The sequence below is a fragment of the Tauraco erythrolophus genome, chromosome 5, assembly GCF_009769465.1.
Source record: "Tauraco erythrolophus isolate bTauEry1 chromosome 5, bTauEry1.pri, whole genome shotgun sequence".
NCBI lineage: Eukaryota > Metazoa > Chordata > Aves > Musophagiformes > Musophagidae > Tauraco > Tauraco erythrolophus.
In genome coordinates, this window is record NC_141469.1 from 81,708,104 (window position 1) to 81,727,200 (window position 19,097).

General features: G+C 40.5%; 1 protein-coding gene across 3 annotated transcripts in view; it reads left to right on the forward strand.

Moving 5' to 3' along the window:
• PPP3CA (protein phosphatase 3 catalytic subunit alpha) overlaps positions 1-19,097 on the forward strand; it is a 201,431-nt gene that overhangs the window by 144,175 nt on the left and 38,159 nt on the right. For all 3 annotated transcript variants that reach the window (XM_086612602.1, XM_086612601.1, XM_086612600.1), the window contains exons 4-6: positions 7,777-7,888; positions 8,925-9,070; positions 11,298-11,437. In XM_086612602.1, coding sequence (XP_086468728.1) covers positions 7,777-7,888; positions 8,925-9,070; positions 11,298-11,437 — 398 coding nt within the window. The remainder of the gene's footprint in view (positions 1-7,776; positions 7,889-8,924; positions 9,071-11,297; positions 11,438-19,097) is intronic.

Consider the following 19,097-nt stretch of genomic DNA (forward strand, 5'->3'; position numbering starts at 1 on the left):
TCTGCAAGGAAATGGCTGAGCTGACGCATGTATTATTCCTGTTTGTATGCAAGGTTCTCAAATGACTACTTTTTTGGTCACATAACTGATTCTCCCCACCTGTCACCTTGATTACAAAATGCCTTTGAAAGGAAAGGCTGGTTTCTGTTTCGTAAGTGTATTTGGATGTAGAGCTATGCATTCAGGCATGAACTCAGCACAATAAGTAGTGACAAGGAAAGGAAAATGGTGAAGAATGCAACTTGGCATGTTTGGGGGGGGGATGTATTTGGTGGAGAAGGGGCCCTGAGCATGTCTAGCAGTCACCAGCTCTTGCCAGTACTTTGTGCTGGAGAATTCATGGTGGTAAACAGTCCTAGGCTGATCTCAATGCATATTTCTACCATGTCAGTCACACTATGATCTTTATTCCATTGATCTGTTGGCTCCCCTTTCTTCTATGTAGACACGAGACTGTTGCAGTTCTGGGGTCTTTCTAAAAGAGTTAAGTAGCTGATCCAAGGTACTAATCATGAGAAGTATAAGCTTTTAAAAAAATCCCTTCGATTACAGTGTGATACCTAGCGTAAAAGTGACACCGTTGAGCCTAGACCTCGCTGAGTTCTGGCAGTGGGCGAGATAATCCTTGTCTGTGGGCTGCAAAGCATTTGGGATTCTTCTGGATGAAAGGTACTATATAATGTAAGCTATTATCATTAAGAACAGAGGAAGAAATTGCATAAGGTAGGTGGAAGGCATTTGATAATGCAGAGGGAAAAAGAAAAAAGTATTTGTATAAGGCACTCAGCAGAAGTGGCAGTCCTTGCCCCACAGAGCCTTTGATCTAGGGGCTCAATCCTTCACGTGTGCTGTTTTTACCAGAGTTAGCTCCGCTGTTTGAAGGGGGGGTGTTTTGTGTCTTTAAAATTAGTTGTAAGCAAAGTGCCACTGCATGAGAGACTAATAAAAGAATTACAAGAGGTAAAACGAAAAATGTCAAAATTTTAGATAAGATGAGACAAGGTTTCTTGATACAGACCAAATCTTTATCCTGTAGCTGCACCCTCTTCCATTTAATCTTCTGGCAGAGCCTGAGCATTTCTTCATTTAGAATGACAACTTTCTCCAAGTTGCAATATCTGATATGACACACTTTTTTCCTCGGCTCTGTAACTGACAACGTTTCCCTGTTTTGCTTGTGCACCGTTCCAGGGTTTTGACTCCGGAGTAGAAACCCTTCAGTTCTCACTTTCAAACGAGTTTTATGGTCATGGAGAAAAGAAACCCAAATGATCAAAACAGAGGGCTATTTTTAAATCTGAAGAATAGTTAGAGCATAAGTGGTTCTGCAGGAATGGGCTGTAAGGAAGAATGACTAATCTGTACCTGAGTCTGAAAACTCTCTTTTGAAAGACAGGCGTGGATGCCATGCTGTATAAGGGGGAGAATACATATAGACTGCTTTGCATCAGTCTTGGAAAAATTACAATCAGAGTAAATATCGACTATAGTGCAGTAATAATATTATGTAAATGAGCTGTTGGAATTATTTTCCTGCGCCGTCCCACGTAAAAACATACAGGCTTAAATGTCAGTTCAATATCATAAGGTACATACTGATCATTTTTGACAGAACAGATAGTTAATATATGGAGAATTAAACCAACATTCAAAATGAACAAGACCAGGATTGTGTTTTAAGGTTCAAAACATTCGTATATCTTCATTTCCCGAATGCAAAGGCCAAAATTCTGGAAGTAGAAACTACTTTTGGGGTATTTCTGACAAGAACAAAGTGAGGTGTTTGGAGCGAGTCTGGAATCTGACCATTGGACCTTGCATCAATTAGAAAAAGCATCTGGTGCTTGAGGTGTTTCTGAACTCAGTGAACTGTTCAAAATTATTAACTGATCCCTCTGAAGAAAAGAATAACATACAAATAAATCTGTGTGAGTAAACTGTGGGTGACGTGGATGCCGGTGAAGCTGTGTTTGTCATCTCTCAAGTCACCGTGCACTTTCTAGGACTTTATTGGAAGAATAAACACCTTTCAGTTTCCTCCATTTCTCTAGTGTGCTAATGTTTCCCTATAAACAGCTTGATTTAAAATAGTTTTGGTGGTCAGGAATAGTTTACTGCTGAAGTGAATTGTTTTTTTCACATCTCTCAGAGCAAAGAAAATTCTAATGCCTTCATTATCCTACATTTCCTTACCCTTTTCTTCCATGTAACAGTAGCAAATATGTTTCTCTGCAGCAAGAATTTGCATCTTGTAAGATCTCATTTTTGCTGGGCAGTGTTCCTCAGAGCCGTGAATATTTAATAATTCAGCAAATTCATAGAATCATAGAATATTATTTTCGTACATATTAGATTCCTAGACTAGAACATCTGTTTGTGTCAGAGCCATCCTTGCAGCTTGCCTGGTCCTGTGCCAGCTCTTCCCAGAGCGAGTCCCTAACATGCGAAGAAGCCCCTTTGGCTTCAGGGAGAGAACGTGGGATGGTGTCCTGGAGGTCGCTCACGTTTGCCGTGCACTGCTTCCATCTCTCTGTGGGACCCATCTCCAGAGAAAACAGCTGGGGCTGAGGCACGAGGTCCAACAAGGAGAGCTAGGAGCCAGCCCTTGGGTACCTATTTAGAAAGTACTAGATATAAAATTAGAGGAACATTTAAGAAAAAGAATTTTCTAATCACTTTTTGGTTGAAAAAGAGGTACTTCCTTTTTGGACATTTTGAGGTCCTTCCAAGGGCTGAAATGGGGGTACTGTGGTCTAAACACTAGAAGAAAGTATAAGGCAAATAGCAAGAATTTGCATGTGATCGCTTTTAATAAAATCATCTGGGACACTAGCTAGAAGAGAGTTTTGAAATAACTGGAGTGTAGAGGTGCTAAAGTATGATGCAGATGTCAAAACAAGATCCCAAAGCAGCTTGGGAATATTCAACAGATGTTTAAAAAAAAAAACAGAAGCTGAATGATCAGAATGAGATTTTTGAACAGCATTTTAGAAACAGCTGAGAGGGACCCTGACTGCGAGGAATGGGTTCAGTGTTACTCCATGAAAAGTCTATTTCCACAGTAGTAGCCTTTTTAATTTTTAAATATGCAACCCATGTGTTCATGAGCACTGGTTTTAGAAACACAAAAAACAGGTGAAATAAGAGCACGTTGGCAAAAAAATTGTGACGAAAACTCTAAGTTGTCCCTGAAGATCTGGTTGATGCAAGTAGCACTACACTGTTATCCCTGTTCTGCAGCAGAGCCTTAAGAGAAGACGTTATCTTTTATGTCCTGGAAGTTGGGGGAAAAAAAGAATGAAATCCTGGTTGTAGTGAAGACAATACAATTTTTTCTTTATTTTTAGTAGTGTTCAGAGTTTTCTTTCCCTGTACTCAAGGGATGGTAGTGCCAGAAATGGCAATAATTTACATCTCTTGTGAGTATTTTCATTACAGATGCAACGTATCTTTATTTGTCTGAAATAAAGCCTCCATAAATAGTCATACCAGTGGTGTGAACGCAGTTGCGTATGTAGAGGTGCGTGGTTTCCATTGGGATAGTTGAGCCATTTTAGAAAGCTGTTCCTGTACTAGGTACTGTGATGGTATAATTATTTCAATGCAGTTAAAGTAACGCAATTTTTGTGTTTGGGCAGGATGTGTGTGAGTTACAGAGTGAAGGAGCTGTGCCAATATACCATTCTACAGTTCACAGGGCATCAGGAGAGACCTTAGCAACGCGTGGCTCAGATTATCCTTTCGAGAAGTGTTCAAGGCCAGGTTGGATGAGGCTTTGGGCAACCTGGTGTAGTGGAGGGTTTCCCTGCCCATGGCAGGGGGGTTGGAATTCGATGATCTTTAAGGTCCCTTCCAACCCAAACCATTCTATGATTCTATGAGTATGAATTCCCTCGCATTTATTCATAATTGATTTCATCCGCTGGGGCAGTGCCCAATGCCATCAGTCGTTTGGAGGGAGAGTCCATCTTTTGTTGCCCGTGCGAAGCCACGCAGCTAACGGAGCGAGCTGCAGCTCTCGGCCCTGGCACCATCAGTGCCAGAGCACCCAGAAGCGAGCGCGCCCCGATCCAGGTTCTTGCTCTGGTTGTGATCTAGTGGCAACTGTAAGGATTTTCCAGGGTTCCTTGCTCTGAGCACGTAACCTGAGATGAGGGAAAGAGGTCTGGGGCTTTTGGTTTTCCTTTTCAGGAGGAGCCCAGATGCCGAATTGTGCGAAGGCTGAAATTCAACGTGCAACAGTGGAGTTAAATCCCACGTCCGTTTTGAAAATATAGCGCTTAATTGCACAGACTTTTTCTTTCCTGATGCTGAGGCTGCCAGAGCCTCAGCAGGAAAACAGCTTGACTAGAGGAGCTGGGAGGTGGGCAGGTTACCTCTGTGTCATAAACTTAACATATCTGCTAATTCATAGAATCATAGAATGGTTAGGGCTGGAAGGGACCTTCAAAGGTCATCTAGTCCAACCCCCGTGCAAGGAACAGGGATATCTCCAAATAGATCAGGTTGCTCAGGGCCTCGTCCAACCTGGCCTTGAACATCTCCGGGGATGGAGCATCCACCACCTCTCTGGGCAACCTGTTCCAGTGTTCTACAACCCTCATGGTAAAATAATTCAACAGCTGAAAGACACTAAGCGAGCAAGCAGGGGTGCAGTTTGAGGGCTGGCATTTAAGAGATGATAACTTCTTTTTTTTGATGGTCTGAAATGAGACAGGCCGAAAATACCTTAGAGATGTCCAGATTGCAAGGTCACTGCTCTACATTTTACAGAGAGTTACAGCAGAGCTGGTGTGTAGGATATTCTTGATGAAAAAGCTGGAGGGGAAAAAAAAAAAAGAGATTTTAAAATTTTGCTACTAGGAAGTAGTATTACCAAATAATTGAAGATTGTAAGATCAGATTTTCAACAAGGGCAAATTATCATAAAACTTTTGACTTCAGTAAGAATTACAATATGCAAAGCAGAGTTTAAAAAAAAAAAAAACAACAACCAAAAACCTAACAAAACACACAGCAAACAAAGAACCAGACCATAATGCTTTCTCATGATGTGTTGTTTGGACATAAGTATTTTGTATGTAAATGACTGTGTGAGTTGCAAAGCCATGGAAAATTGTCACCCTCATATTTGCTATTTAGATCTCATGGGAAAAAAATATATCCGCGAATCAGTTCTTGTTTGTTGTTACAATATTGTATCCCTGGACTACTGAACAGAAAAGGGAGAAAATTAAAGGGATTATCTAATAAAAATCAGCCTTTGATATGGTACCACTGAAGACAACACAAAGTGTGAATGGTGGGCTTACATTACTTGGATAGTGTCAGGGAAACACGGAACTTTCTGGACTGCATTGGTTCTCTGTCTTCTCTGGTCATTCTCATCAGTGCTTCAAATGAAGCACAGAAAAAAAAGAAAAAATACGTCTGTGATAAGCAAATATAAAGAGATCTACCCATAAGCAAATACCAAATGCCAAAGAGATAAAACTTCCAGCTTGTCTTATTTTCCCAGCTTCCGAAATCTGGATATGTTAAGTACTTACTGCTCGTTTCAATCTTGCCAAGGCTTTATGAAAATGAAAAAATTAATTAATTATAAGGAAAATGTAAAGCACTTTTTTCTTTTTTTTTTTTTTTTTAATAAAGCACTTCATCTAAGCACTAATCATTGTGATTTTCTAAATTATAAGGTACTTTGGCAGGATTAGAAGCTCTATGGTAGCTTGGATACAACTTTAAAAGCTGGAACTTTTCTTGCATGGATGGAGGTGTCGCTTCAAACTTCTTGTCTCACAATGTTTGCATCAAATTTTTGCATCAGCCAGTAAGTTCAAAGAAGTAGAAGGTTCTGGGAATTCTTGGAGGCATGATGAAGTCATCATCATCATCATCAAAGAGACGGAGAATTGTGCTAGTGATGTGGAGAAATGCAGACGTCCTTCCCCATTGAAGTGAAGTCCTCAAACCCAAGTCGTCTCTCTCTGTGCAAACTCCAGCAAACCTTCCCCAAGCACACCCTTTGTGCCTGTTTTGGGCCACAGCAGATAATTTCTGTGACCTAACACCATAATTTCATGCTGGATTCTCTCAGCATGATCTGTCTGGTGTTCTGGCATCTCTTCTCACTTCCTTCAGGGGCAGTAGTGCTGGGGAGGCGGGAAGGGGTTGTGTGGACCGGGAGGCCTTCCATGTGTTTCCAAGGGAGAAAATTAATTTTGCAAGTCCTGGAGAATGCTGTCTGTACTTTCTGCTCTTTTACCTGACTCTAGACCCTCTGAGTAGAAGAAAAGCAGTTATGGAGTGCAGGCAGAGCATCCAGATGTTTACCTGTAATAAGTTCAAGACAAAAAGTAGTAGTGTAAAACCTCTGCTGCTATCTAATTATGTATGGATAGTGTGAGCCTTAGCATAAATAAAAAATGTTGCAACCTTTTTTTTTTTTTAAGACAAGAACTGTGTAGCAAACGAGGGAGCAGGAATCAAAATGTTGAGATGTCGTTAACATAATTCTTCTGTTTATCAAGACATTCTGAATTGCAGAAGGGAATTCATATTGTAAAAATTTAGAGGCGTTACATTGACAAAAATGCTGATTTTGCTCTAAGTAGAAATTGTGGTCAGAAGTACATTCTGCATTTCCAATCTGTTGCTTATTAGAGTAAATAATTTTTGTCAACAGAACGAAGGGGAGTGTTAGGAGGTAGTTGCAAATGAAAGTGGGAGTTTTTTGACACCTTTTGTTCCTCGTGCAACAATTCTGCAGTTGATGGATATTTAAGAAAGAAAGATTTGGAGGAGATATTGTTGAGACAGTTTTCTAGCTCCTATGTTTTGGGAGGCCATTGTGGTCTGAACAGGGTTCTTGCAAACAGTGGGCTCATCTTGTGGGATGAATGGGTCTTATTTCCATCAGCTTCCTTGGACCTGTGAGTTTGTCAGCCAGGTAACCGAGCAGGGTCATCCTGCACGAAGGATAAATCTGTGAAGTTTGCAAGTTTACTCATTTGTCAAGAGTCTTGTAAGGCTTTGGCATCGTGGCCGTGTCAGTCTTATTTTCAAAACTATTCTAATCAGATGGTTTTGAGAGGTCTGCGCAGAGATTAACCTCTCCAAGTGGTTTTTTCTTTATCTTTAAAAACATGTTTTGAAGAAATGTCATCTCAAATAGAAATCTGCTGGGAAGATAAAAGGAAGCTTTGTAGTAACTTCATTTAATGCAAGAACTTTGTGCAATTCTTTTTCGGTTGTTTGTACAGAACAACATTAAGCGAAAAATGAACAAGCGTTCGTGTGAAACCCATGTAATACTGGAAGCTGCGGTATTTCCTGAAGAAGTGGGGGATAAATTGTTCTGGGGCAACTTTTCCTTAAGCCAGGAAACGTGGATGTTCCGGTGAAATTGTTTCCACGGCGGGTTTGTGCCAAACCTGCCAGGTGGAGAGCACGTGCTTCGTTTTAGAGATGCACAGCAATCACCTCTTGATAGCCGGGGCCGTGGACGGCGATGCATGGCTCAACAGGGAGGTACCACCTAGCAAGAGGGTAAAACCTGATCAGAATATCCTGATACTCGTTTCAGCCAGTCCGGGTTGAAGTGCAGAGAACCGTTTGCGTGTGATGCACGAAGAGTGAAGTTAACCCGTTGACAAATACATGTTTCACACAGAATACTTTTTCTTCTGCTGGCGTTTTCGGTGGAGGGGAACATAAGTGGTTGAATTACATCACTAATTGTGAATCGTATTTTTCTTTCTTGTTTCTGATTCACAGTGTGTGCTGTACTTGTGGGCCTTGAAAATCCTTTACCCCAAAACACTGTTCTTACTTCGTGGGAATCATGAATGTAGACATTTAACAGAGTATTTCACGTTTAAGCAAGAATGTAAGTCAACCTTTCTCAAACTCTTATCTCCATTTTCAACAACTCGATTTGTTATTTTGTGTTTGATACTGGTTTGCCATCGGTAATTTCAGATGTACTTCTCGTGTTAGCGATCCTTAATTTTGAACTGTGATCGCTGTTCCCTGAGAGGGCAGTCGTCTTGCTGGGGCTGGCGATGGTGTCTCGATGGTGGAGAAAGGAGAGGGTTAGACCCACCACAGCGGTGGTGACTGCCCACCCGTACAAACCCAGGTGTCATCACTGGGTGCTGCAGGTATCGAGCCACTTCAGCTTGCCAGCCTGGCCTGGGAAGCAGCCCAGGGCTACTGTGGGGCTGTCTGGGCTGGTATGCTTTTTTAAAAAAAATTCCTTTTTGCATTCAAGAAAGGATACAGTGACACATAAAAGCTCATTAGATGTAGACCTTCACCTGCACAATGACATTTTTTTTTTTTCCTCCCTTCAAAGTGCCACTGTAAGCTGAAGCTATTGCCATAAGTCTGTGTTCCCTTTTAGCATCGGGGATAAAGGAAATGTTAATTGGCTCAGAGGCTTCATGGTTTACTGAGCTTCATATACATATTGGTAAATTAACATTTCAGCTGCATTGTACCACCTCGTTCATTTCATAATGGCATTTCTGTAGATAATTAATTATAAGGGACGAGGCTAAAGTTCTGATTGCTTCATGGAGGGTATATTGAGTGATGCTGTAGTAGATGATAACCATCCAGCAGACTTCTTAAGGCTTGCTGTGTAGATTTCATGGCAGACTATAATGGTATGTTAAATTGTTTAGTTACAGGTTTTTTAGAAAAATATAATAAACTTGGCAGAACTTTTATTAGTTTCACCTCTGAATCTGAATAATTTTCCAGCAGTAAATAACAATAATCCTAAAGCATTTTTTGCATGAGGCAAGCTCAGGGCAAGAGAGAGCAGTGAGAGCAAGATTGAGACATTAAGCAGCATCCTAATTTCTTTTTTCCTCTTAAATATCGATGGCACTTTCTGATACCATCTTAATGTTTAAAAGGTAAAATCAAATATTCAGAACGCGTATATGATGCCTGCATGGATGCCTTCGACTGCCTTCCCTTGGCTGCTCTGATGAACCAACAATTCCTGTGTGTACACGGTGGCTTGTCTCCGGAGATCAACACCTTAGATGACATCAGAAAAGTAAGTCTGAAGAGTGCTCAGGTCTAATAAATGGCCAGTTAATCGCCAGCAACTAAAACTTGAATCCTTTCTCACTGTTGTTCATTTGTGTAAGATGCTTGTATGTCATTTTGACATTCGTGTTGACATTATCACCTTTTAAAGGTCTTTTTAAATAGAACATAAAAAGAATTGCTGCAATTAGTTGTGTTTTATTGAGGTCAGGAAATCACCAGCATCCAGTAAAACAAAAGATTTATCATCTTTGTGTTCTAAAAAAAAAAAAAAAAGAAATGTGTTAGGTATTTAAGTATTCAGGAGAAAATGAATACAAAGCATTAAATTCTTCTAAGTTGTATCTGCTAGCAGAATGTAAGCACACCACCTGATGATTCCTTGTGCCTTGTTAGGCATTCTGTGCTTTCTTGGAGAAGAGGTAAAAATAGCTCTAGGAAAACCTCACAATACTTTAAAAATATAATTAAAAGGTGTGGTATAATTGCAATGAATATAGCCAAAACAATATTATTTTAAAAAGAGTTAAGAACTTCCTTGTCAATAGGTCCTGCTTAGTAAGTTGGTGCTTGTGTGGTACTCTTATGTTCTGAGAAGTTTCTTTTAAGTCTCATGGAAGCTCAGAGAACAGTGTCAAGCAGTTTCTTCTCATAATCCAGTGTTGTGGCACGATATCAAGGATTAATTTTTTCAGGTGTTTTGTAAAAGAGATATTGGTTTTTCTAAAAAGAAGTATTTAAACTATTTGTTCTTAGTGTTTCCAGCAGAAAATATTTTCTTATTTCTCGCTTGCAGTTTTGAGGCTTGCAAACATGCATTTATACTTCTGAGCTTTAAAGTTGCTAAAAGATAAATTACATTCTGAGATTAATTTGTCGCCTACTAAGAAATTAATATGGTTTAAAAAAAACCAAACTTGAGCCAGTAATGACATGTTTTAGTTTAAAAGCAATTAGATTAAGATATTAACTGCACTTTTAAAAATTACTGAATGTAAGGGTTTTTTTCTGAGGTAAAGGTTCACTATCTCATTAAGCAAAAGTATTCTCTGCCTAACAATTAGCTGGGTCTGCAACAATGTGATGGCAGAGCGAAGCTGTTTAGGTCTCAGTTTCTAGATTAGGGTCATTAACATCTTCACTTCCTCCCACCCCACTACTCTACCCCAGTAGCAAGTTTATTCATCTTTGGAAATCAGCAGGATTTTTTTTTTGCATATTTATGAATTGTTATTTAATTTAAATGAATTATAGTTACCAAACCATTAATTGGTAGAGGGCTGAAATAAGTTAGAAGCCTAAGTGTGCTATGAATATTTCATGACGAGGATGCAAAGGTAAAATTGTAGAGATCTCTTATTAAAACTTTTAACTGACGGTTGAAAACATATACAACCAATTCTTTCTGTTTGAAATTTTTTTTTTTGGGGGGGGAAAGGTATGTTATGTATGCTACTAAAACATTACTTGATCTTTCTGGTCAGAGCAGAGAATGTTTTGGACTGCAAGCCTGATTCATACACTCATCTTAACAACAAGTGTTTCTATATTAAAGAGTTCTTGCAGAGGAATATTGATTTTTAATATTTCCCTATTTTGCTATACTTTGTCTTATTTGCAGTATGATTGTATGTAATTTGTGTTTTTTAATATCGATAGGCAGAAAGAAGAGGTTTTAACTGCTTAATTATGGTTAAGGTTATGAGAGCAACAAGAATGTCATGGCAAGATGCTATAATGCAGAGATGTTGCCTTGGTATTTAAATACTTTTTGTGAAAATATATTTAAATCAAAACAGGAACTTGCTTTGAAATAACTATTGTATTTTTTCTTGAGGTGCCTCACTCACATAAATCGAGTGCTACGATGTTTGAAAAATCACAAAATACAGAAATACCATCTTCTCTCTTGTCCACTGAAATGCTTACAAAAAACAGTAGAAAAAGGAAAAACAAAAAATGCACACAAAATCACGTAGAATGGGAACTCACTGTATCTCTTAATTTTCAGTTATATTTCCTCCTCCTTCTCCTTGTCAGTGTTAGCAAGGAGTGTTTTATTGTTACTCAAAAATCCGTTGCTTTGAAGCTGAGAGCGACCCAAAGCTGAAAAATAGATTGCCTTGGGTCTTTGTCTGCCAACCCATGGAGTAAAAAACAGTGGCTTTGCTTCAGTGTGTCTGTGATACATGGTTGAAAGAAGTTAGTATTTCTCTGTCTCCTATTTTTCTTAGTTAGATCGATTCAAGGAACCACCTGCATACGGACCTATGTGTGACATCCTGTGGTCGGACCCGTTGGAGGACTTTGGAAACGAGAAGACTCAGGAACACTTTACTCACAACACAGTCAGGGGCTGCTCGTACTTCTACAGGTGAATGTTGCTGCTTTGAACGGCTTTCTGCGCGTGAGCTTGTTCTGGTTTTGCAGTATAAATGTTTGCTTGAAGTTCGTGGCACCACTTAGATAACTGGACCTTTATTTCTGCGGGCTTGCCTTGTTTTCAGGTAAATTCATGTTTGGTTTATTTCTATCTTGCTTTCGCCCACAACTGGGAAATCCTAAAATAACTTAATTTTATTCACCAAAGCCTATGTATTTTGCTTCTTTCTGTTCTTGTAATTTAGGGAATTAATGTCTCACTTTTTAAAAGGGATAGGTAACTACATTTCTAGGTTTAAAATTGTAACTTAATTTTGAATGAAAGATGCTGGCATTGGAAAACTCATTACCTGTTACTCTACAGGGTAAGTAAAAATTGTGATTTCCCACACACAGGTACCTTTTCTTTTTCCTCTCAGTTTTATCAAACTTTTGTTTATGTTTGGGAATAAGTTCTTCCCAAGAAATTCAGGATTTGAACAGCAGTGGGTTAAATGGGACTTGCTAAGAGCTGAAATGCAGACAAGTGCCTGTAACGTTCTTGCAGAAACACGTTTGGGCCTAAATGCAAAGACATCAAGTTGTAAATCATCTTTGAGATTGCTTCTTTCTATTGATGTTTGTTAGTAAAATGTAACTGTAAGAATATTCCTGAAAAAAGTAATGGTAGTGAGGGTAGAAGCACACCTAAACCAAATCTGTGGGTTAGTTTGTGACTATTAAAAGGAAACTCTTCTCTGTTTCATTTCTGCTTAGTGGTAATCGCCTTCTAAGCATGGGGGGTTTTGTTCTCTCTCTCTGTAAAGAGTCAGGAGACTCTCCTGTACATTAAAGAAGTGGATTTCTCTGAGTGCCAGGGGGTGTCCCACTGTCCCCTCTGGCAACATACAGGGAGAGCAAAGCAAGGAACAAACGGTTCCCTTTTCCCGGTTCTGTCTGACTGCTGCCTTCTCCATTTCCAGTGGTACCTGGCTTGTTTGCAGACCAAGTCTTGTGGACACAGGCAGAAGACACCCCGTTTTGTGTGCTTGAGCTGGTGATGAAGAACCTCTCAAGCACTGCTTCCATTTTTTTCATCATAGGATGAGCCTGCATTGCCTCATGAACAGCAGTGGTGATTACATCATACCCTCCTCTGACAGTGTGGGGATTTTGATTATTTGTTTTGTGGTTTTTTGGTGGTTTTTTTTTTTTGCTATGGTAGTAAAGAACGACTCACAAAGACACCAGAGTAACAGAACTGGCAGGGGAGGAGGTTAAATGGCAAAACGAGCAACGTATCCGGTGAAATCTTAATTAAAAAATTAATTTTTGTTTGGGAGAAATGTGAAGATGCTATTGAAATGCTAAGAGGTTGTTGAAGCTTTTCAAAGGAGCGGTTTTGCTTCAGCCTGTGCTAGCAACAAGCGAGTCTTTCCCACCAAGCTCAGCAGAAGTGAGGAATGCAGCTCATTTAGTTATCTTAGAAAATCTCACCTAAAACGTAGCTGACCCATAGCTGTTGAGTAACATGTCAAAAGTAAACCCACAGCTTCCACCAGTACCCAGGAGACAGAGCAGCTAGAATCAACCTCCTTGTTGGTAAGAGATGGTTTGACTTCTAGAAATCAGTTTTCCTAATCCTCCTTCGAGCCGTAATTGCTGCGGCGTGGGGATGGGCAGAGAGCGAAGCGGTTTGCGCTGCAGCCCGGGGGCAAGGCGCTCCGCCGCCTTCGGATCGATAACGTCTGGAAGGGGCTCGATAAAGGTGTTTGGTCTCGTTATGAAAGGAGGTGTCAAACTGTTGCAGACAATTGATCTGTGCACAAATGGGCTTATGACTCTGAGGGCTGAAATCATTCCTCTTCCTCCCGGCAGCCTGGAATGCCGGAGCGTGCCTGGGACTCCCCGGCACTGCTCGGTGCAAACAGTGAGTAATAGCAGTTACAAAAGTGAAAAGCCTTGCAAACGTGCCTTGTGCTTAGATACAAGGCTTCTTATATACTGGAGCAACTTTCAGGTTTTAGAATTTTTTTTTTTCCCAGAGCTCTGTTTCTTACAATTAGCATAAAATTTCCCTAAAATATACATCCATTTCCTCCTGAGAGTATATCAAAGCTAGTCTGTGTCCTGACTCATGTTCAGAAAAGCGCGTGTTTCCGGAAGAGAGGAAATATTTGGAGGATAGCTAATTGTCAGGTCACGTGTGAGGGATGTGTAACTGCTTAATGACACAAGCAGACGACTAGCTTGGAGTCACGTTATCTGAGGTTATCTAAAGGCAAGTGTTACTCTTAAAAGAAGAGCCTAGTTGCTCTGGAAGGTCATTCATTGCTTACCTATTGATAATACCTTGGAAAAAATTATCCATTGCTGCGCAACGTCTAATTTTGCTTGCCTTTTCTCGTTACTTAGAATGGTTTGGGTTAGAAGGGACCTCAAAGATCATCTAGTTCCAACCCCCCTGCCATGGGCAGGGACACCCTCCACTACACCAGGTTGCCCAAGGCCTCATCCAGCCTGGCCTTGAACACTGCCAGGGATGGGGCATCCACAGCTGGCAGTTCCTCCCAACTTCCCCAACTTCCCAACTTCTTCCCAACTTCCTGAGAAAAGGGGCAAATTTCCCTGAACAGCCAGCTCAGCTTGTAAAGAAAGGACTGAATTATGCAGTTCTTCTTCAAGAGTGTCTGTTGATTGGATGGACTTTGTTTATGCTTCAGTGAGTAAAACTTTTTGGTTTCTTCGTTTTATTCCAGAAAGGAAAGTTAAAAGATAGCAGGGGGCATTTTAAAGGAAGGTCAGGAAGATTTCAGGCGCGCACGTGAGCCAGGGAAATTATTTCAAGATGATTAAGATCCCTTAATCAATTGCAGGAAATAACTGTAATAAATAACTTTCATTTTATCAGACGTGTTCATTATAATGGCAAGTTTCAAGTGACTTTTCTCTGATTTGAAATTCCTATAACAAAATGCCATGAGGAAAAGAACAGTAACATGTCTTTTTGTGCACATGCAGCATGTTAACAGGACTTTCCAGCTGAGTAGTGCATGAAATCTTCTCCATTCAGCCAAAACTCGTTTGTGAAATGTGGAGCCTTTGGTATGAGCTAAATGCACCTGAGATACATGGAGACTGTGGCTTACAGTAGTCTGACAAGCTTCTCGCTGCGTTTCTTAGGTGGTCGCTCACCTACAGCCTATTGCATTTCAAACTGGTCAAGTTTTGGTTTTTCAAGAAGTTTCCTTTTGTGTCAGAGTTCTTGGAACCGTTATGACTAGCACTGTAAAACGTCAAATCTTGAAACCATGGGCCTAACCTGTCATTTAGAGAGGTAAAGAATTGTCCGCTTAATTTTAAAGGGTGCTGAGAGTCAACCCTTAATGCACACCTTTTGCATCCAGCAGCACTTTGCAGTGTGGATTGTCAAAATTTATGGATCCTTGGAAACAGCAGTAGCACAATGCCACAGTGAAAAGTAACTGTGAAATTTAAGTAATTCTTGGAAATTTATATTAAAGTTCTCTGTACCTTAAAGTGAACAACGAGCAATAGTGATGAGATTTCATTTCCCTTTTCTGAAATTTAAAGTTATATGTCCTTTGCAGTCATGGTTGTGTTTGATGCAATTTAATGATAAAGTAGAAATAAATAATGGAGTGCTAGTTGTGTAAATTGGTTTTTAAATTATGAGTTAAGTGAAGCTTTTCTTTCATCCTTACCCAAAATAATGTCATATTCAGGGAGTGTTATGAAAAAGAGGGAATTTCCTGGGATGGATCAAGAGAAGCGTGGTCAGCAGGTCAAGAAAGGTGATTCTCCCCCTCTACTCTGCTCTTGTGAGACCCCACCTCGAATACTGCGTCAAGTTCTGGTGTCCCCACCATAAGAGAGACATAGATTTGTTGGAGCGTGTTCAGAGGAGGGCCACAAAGATGATCCAGGGGCTGGAGCACCTCTGCTACGAGGACGGGTTGCGGGAGCTGGGATTGTTCAGCCTTGAGAAGACTTCGGAGAGACCTAATAGCTGCCTTCCAATACCTGAACGGAACCTACAGGAAGGCTGGGGAGGAACTTTTTACAAGAGTGTCCACTGATAGGACAAGGGGAAATGGGTTCAAGTTGAAGGAGAGTAGATTTAGATTAGATCTTAGGAAGAAATTCTTCAGTACGAGGGCGGTAAGACTTTGGAATAAATTGCCCAGGGAAGTTGTGGATGCCCCCTCCCTGGAGGTGTTCAAGGCCAGGTTGGACGGAGCCTTGAGTAGCCTGATGTGGTTGAGAGGCGTCCCTGCCGATGACAGGGAGGTTGGATTAGATGATCTCTGAGATCCCTTCCAGCCTATGCCATTCTATGATGATTCTATGAATTAATTTGTCCGAGTGATGTTCCTTCCTCCCTTCTCCCCCTGATTTTTCAGTTGATAGAGAAGTTTTCCTCTTTGTTTATCAGATTATCTAGTTTTGCCTTGAATTCATTTGGTGAATATTTATTTGTACTTAGCTGGTGGTACTGATCTTGCCAATGACCCATTGCACTTCATGGACTAGTGGTACAGTAACTCTCAGACATTTCTATAAGGAACGTGTCTGACTTGGCAAGATATACTGCTTCTTATTGTCTTGAGAATGGCTTCCTTCAGTAATCAGAAAGCTTGAAGAAGTCAGCTGGACTTTTTTTCTCTCTGAAAATAATATTAACTTATGGAGAGACAGTGGGTTTAGATAATTGTTGAGGTGTGGGGAAAACTCTGCTTTCTAGGCCATACTGGGATGGGGAACGTCACCATTACTATGAGGTTTACTGGGTGGATGAAGTATTAAAATGTTCTTTCATCGCATTAGGACAAAGTTACTGTGAGCATGCATGGCCCTAACTGTGAAAAATTGCGCTTGGATCCACGCCCAGCTTTTTTCATTTCCTTTTTTGTCAAAGCTCTGGTAAAGAGCCTCGGGGCTTTGGTTGCACCACTGAGTTAATGAGCAGTGTCTTATTCTATGTAAAGTATATCAAGGACTTCCTATCAGGAGTAAGCACATGTGCAAGCTTGACACTCACTTTCTGGGATCATTATGTGTATCGGATGTGGTTAATTGCAGACTGTTAACAAGAGCATGAGCGGCGCAAGCCTGGCCAAAGTCAATGGATGGCCTCAGAAGTGGAGCAGATACTCAGAAGCTTTCTGCAGGCATGGTCCTCCAGCTTCTTGGGTTTTCTTAGTGAGTTTAATATGAGCTCTTAAGGAATGCTGAGCTTTATAAAGCTGTTTGGCTGTTGACTACATTGCTATGTTTTGAAAAGCAACAAAAAAACAAAGGCAGCAATGGCAAGAGCGACCACCATTGCAGACCCAAGAACTTCGTTAGCCAACCTCGGACAGCAGTGAAACGATTCGGCTTTACAGATGCTCTAGGGTAGAATAATCATTTTGGCCCTGCCAGCACATCATTTCAGCGGTTTACTTCACACACGTGTTAAGTTTGTGAGTGTGCAAAGACTGGAGGAATGTTTGCTAAAAGCTTTTGAAGACAGTAGCGTGTTTTGCCTCAGCATGAGGCATGGTTGTATGAATGTTTTTTTGCAGTAGCAGCGTTTTAAACAGATTCTTTTGCCCACTTTTCCATTCTTCCTTCTCCAAGGCCAGAAGGTTTTCTTCTGCCCTCACATTATCTGCCCAGCTGCGTTGGTGGAATTGCTCGTGCGCTCCATCAGACCTGGGAACACATCCAATTTTATAAAGAATGACTCTGCAAAAAAGATACGTGTTTCTTTGTTCTCATCCCATGCAGTTCCCTGCTCCGCTTCTCAGTGCAGCTCTGCAGACAGCACAGCTAAGGGCAAGAAAAAGCAGGTGGGAAGGGATGTGCTGGGAGCTGCTTGGGACAGCAGAGCAGCAGAAGTGTTTGCCTTTGGAGACTGAAGTGTGAGGCCAATGGGCTTTGCTGAAAACTTGTTTTTATATCTGCACGTAATCTTAGAGAAGCTGTTGGGCTAAATTTGAATGTCTTCTTTTTTTAAAGAAATATTTACGCCTCTGCTTTAATGGTACGATGAAGGATATGAAAAAAAAAACCAAAACATTAAATCCATCCAATTTTTCCAGTTATTGGTGGAAGAGCAATTTGAAAACATCTGCCATTTTGGTTCATGTTAGCAAAGTATTGCTTTCTCTTTTCGAAACTGCGTAGAAGTAATTGGTGATCATGCAAAAGAGACTTCAGAACTACCCATGAGGCGTTTTAATGAAAAAAGGCTGCCAAAGCAGGGAATATCTCAGTCACACACTCCATGGAGAATAACATCTCTCTAGCTTAGCGGTGGGGTATTTTGTTTTCTCTGTGAGTCACCGCTCTTCCATGATTCAGCATGACACATGAAGTGCAGGCAGAAGGCTGGGTCGTTCTGGAAAAGCCTGTTGCGTGGGGGGGGTTCTGTTTGTTTGTTTTCCCTCTTGGCCAACTGCTTTATTTCTGGCTCATCTGAATTGCAGTCTGGGCTCTGCAAAGCAGGGCAAGGAGGAGAAGGTTTCTGGAAGGGCAGCGGTCAGAAAAACTAGTAGGGAATTTGCTTTCAAGACGATCATCATCATTAGAAAGAGTAGGGGAAAAAAAAATTCCAAGCAGAAGCCTTTTCTGTAAAAGCTTATTTCTGATAACTTTTGCCACGATCTCTGTTTTGTTGACATTTTGCAGGACTTCGTACTGTTTACCTGGAGGGCAGGTATTTTTGTGTTGAGGAATATTGTTTAATATGAAGCTGCATTTGGGCAGGAGCGAACTGAAGTTAAGAAAGTGCTGGAAATTAAATCTCTGTATTTATTGTCACAACGAGTATAGGGTATATAATAGCTGCATATAGTGAAAACTATGCTTCTCCCAAGCCCCTGCTTCAACAAGTAGCTGAAGAAGAATGTCTGAGAGTTGCCTTGCCTTTTTCAAAATGAAATATCCAGATAGACTGCTCATGGGTGGTAGTAGTCTGGGTAATGTGAATGCTTGCTCGTTGCAGATGCTATACTATTCACTAAGAAGAAAAGATGGCAGCCAGATTTTTAATTTGTGTGTGTGTGTATCTGCATGGAGCACTATGTGGCATTTCTGCCTTTCCAGATGTGGGCCCTGTAGAATCAGTCAAATTCTGCTAGAAGTCGTCTGTTTTCCAGAGATTTAAGAAGAATAAGATAATTAAGGAATAAAAAAACCCCAAACTTTTGTACTTTGAAATCGAAAAAAAGAATCTATCGTGTCTATTTAAAAGCATTTTTTTGCCACTTCATTATATCTTCTTTAAAAGCAGTACTTAACACTGGATGAAAAGAATACTATGGGAAAAAAAAATAATAGACTAGACATTTTGAGCAGCTGCACTGATAATGAATATAACCAACTGTCTATCAGATTTTTCGTTATAGACCCCACTTTTCTGAAGTTAATGTAAAAATTTCTAAACAAAATGTACCATAAGTCTACATTTAGTCACAATTAATTAAGAAAAGAAATGCATGCAAATTAGTTCTCATTTGCCAGCAGTTTGAATGGCAGCCTGTCAGGATTTGAGATCACTGCAGTTGCCAAAACGATACCCCATGCCATTTGGGAACTGAAATTATTTTATAATGGCAATCTTTTTAGACAATTCCAAATACCAAACCTGCGACTGAGACTATACG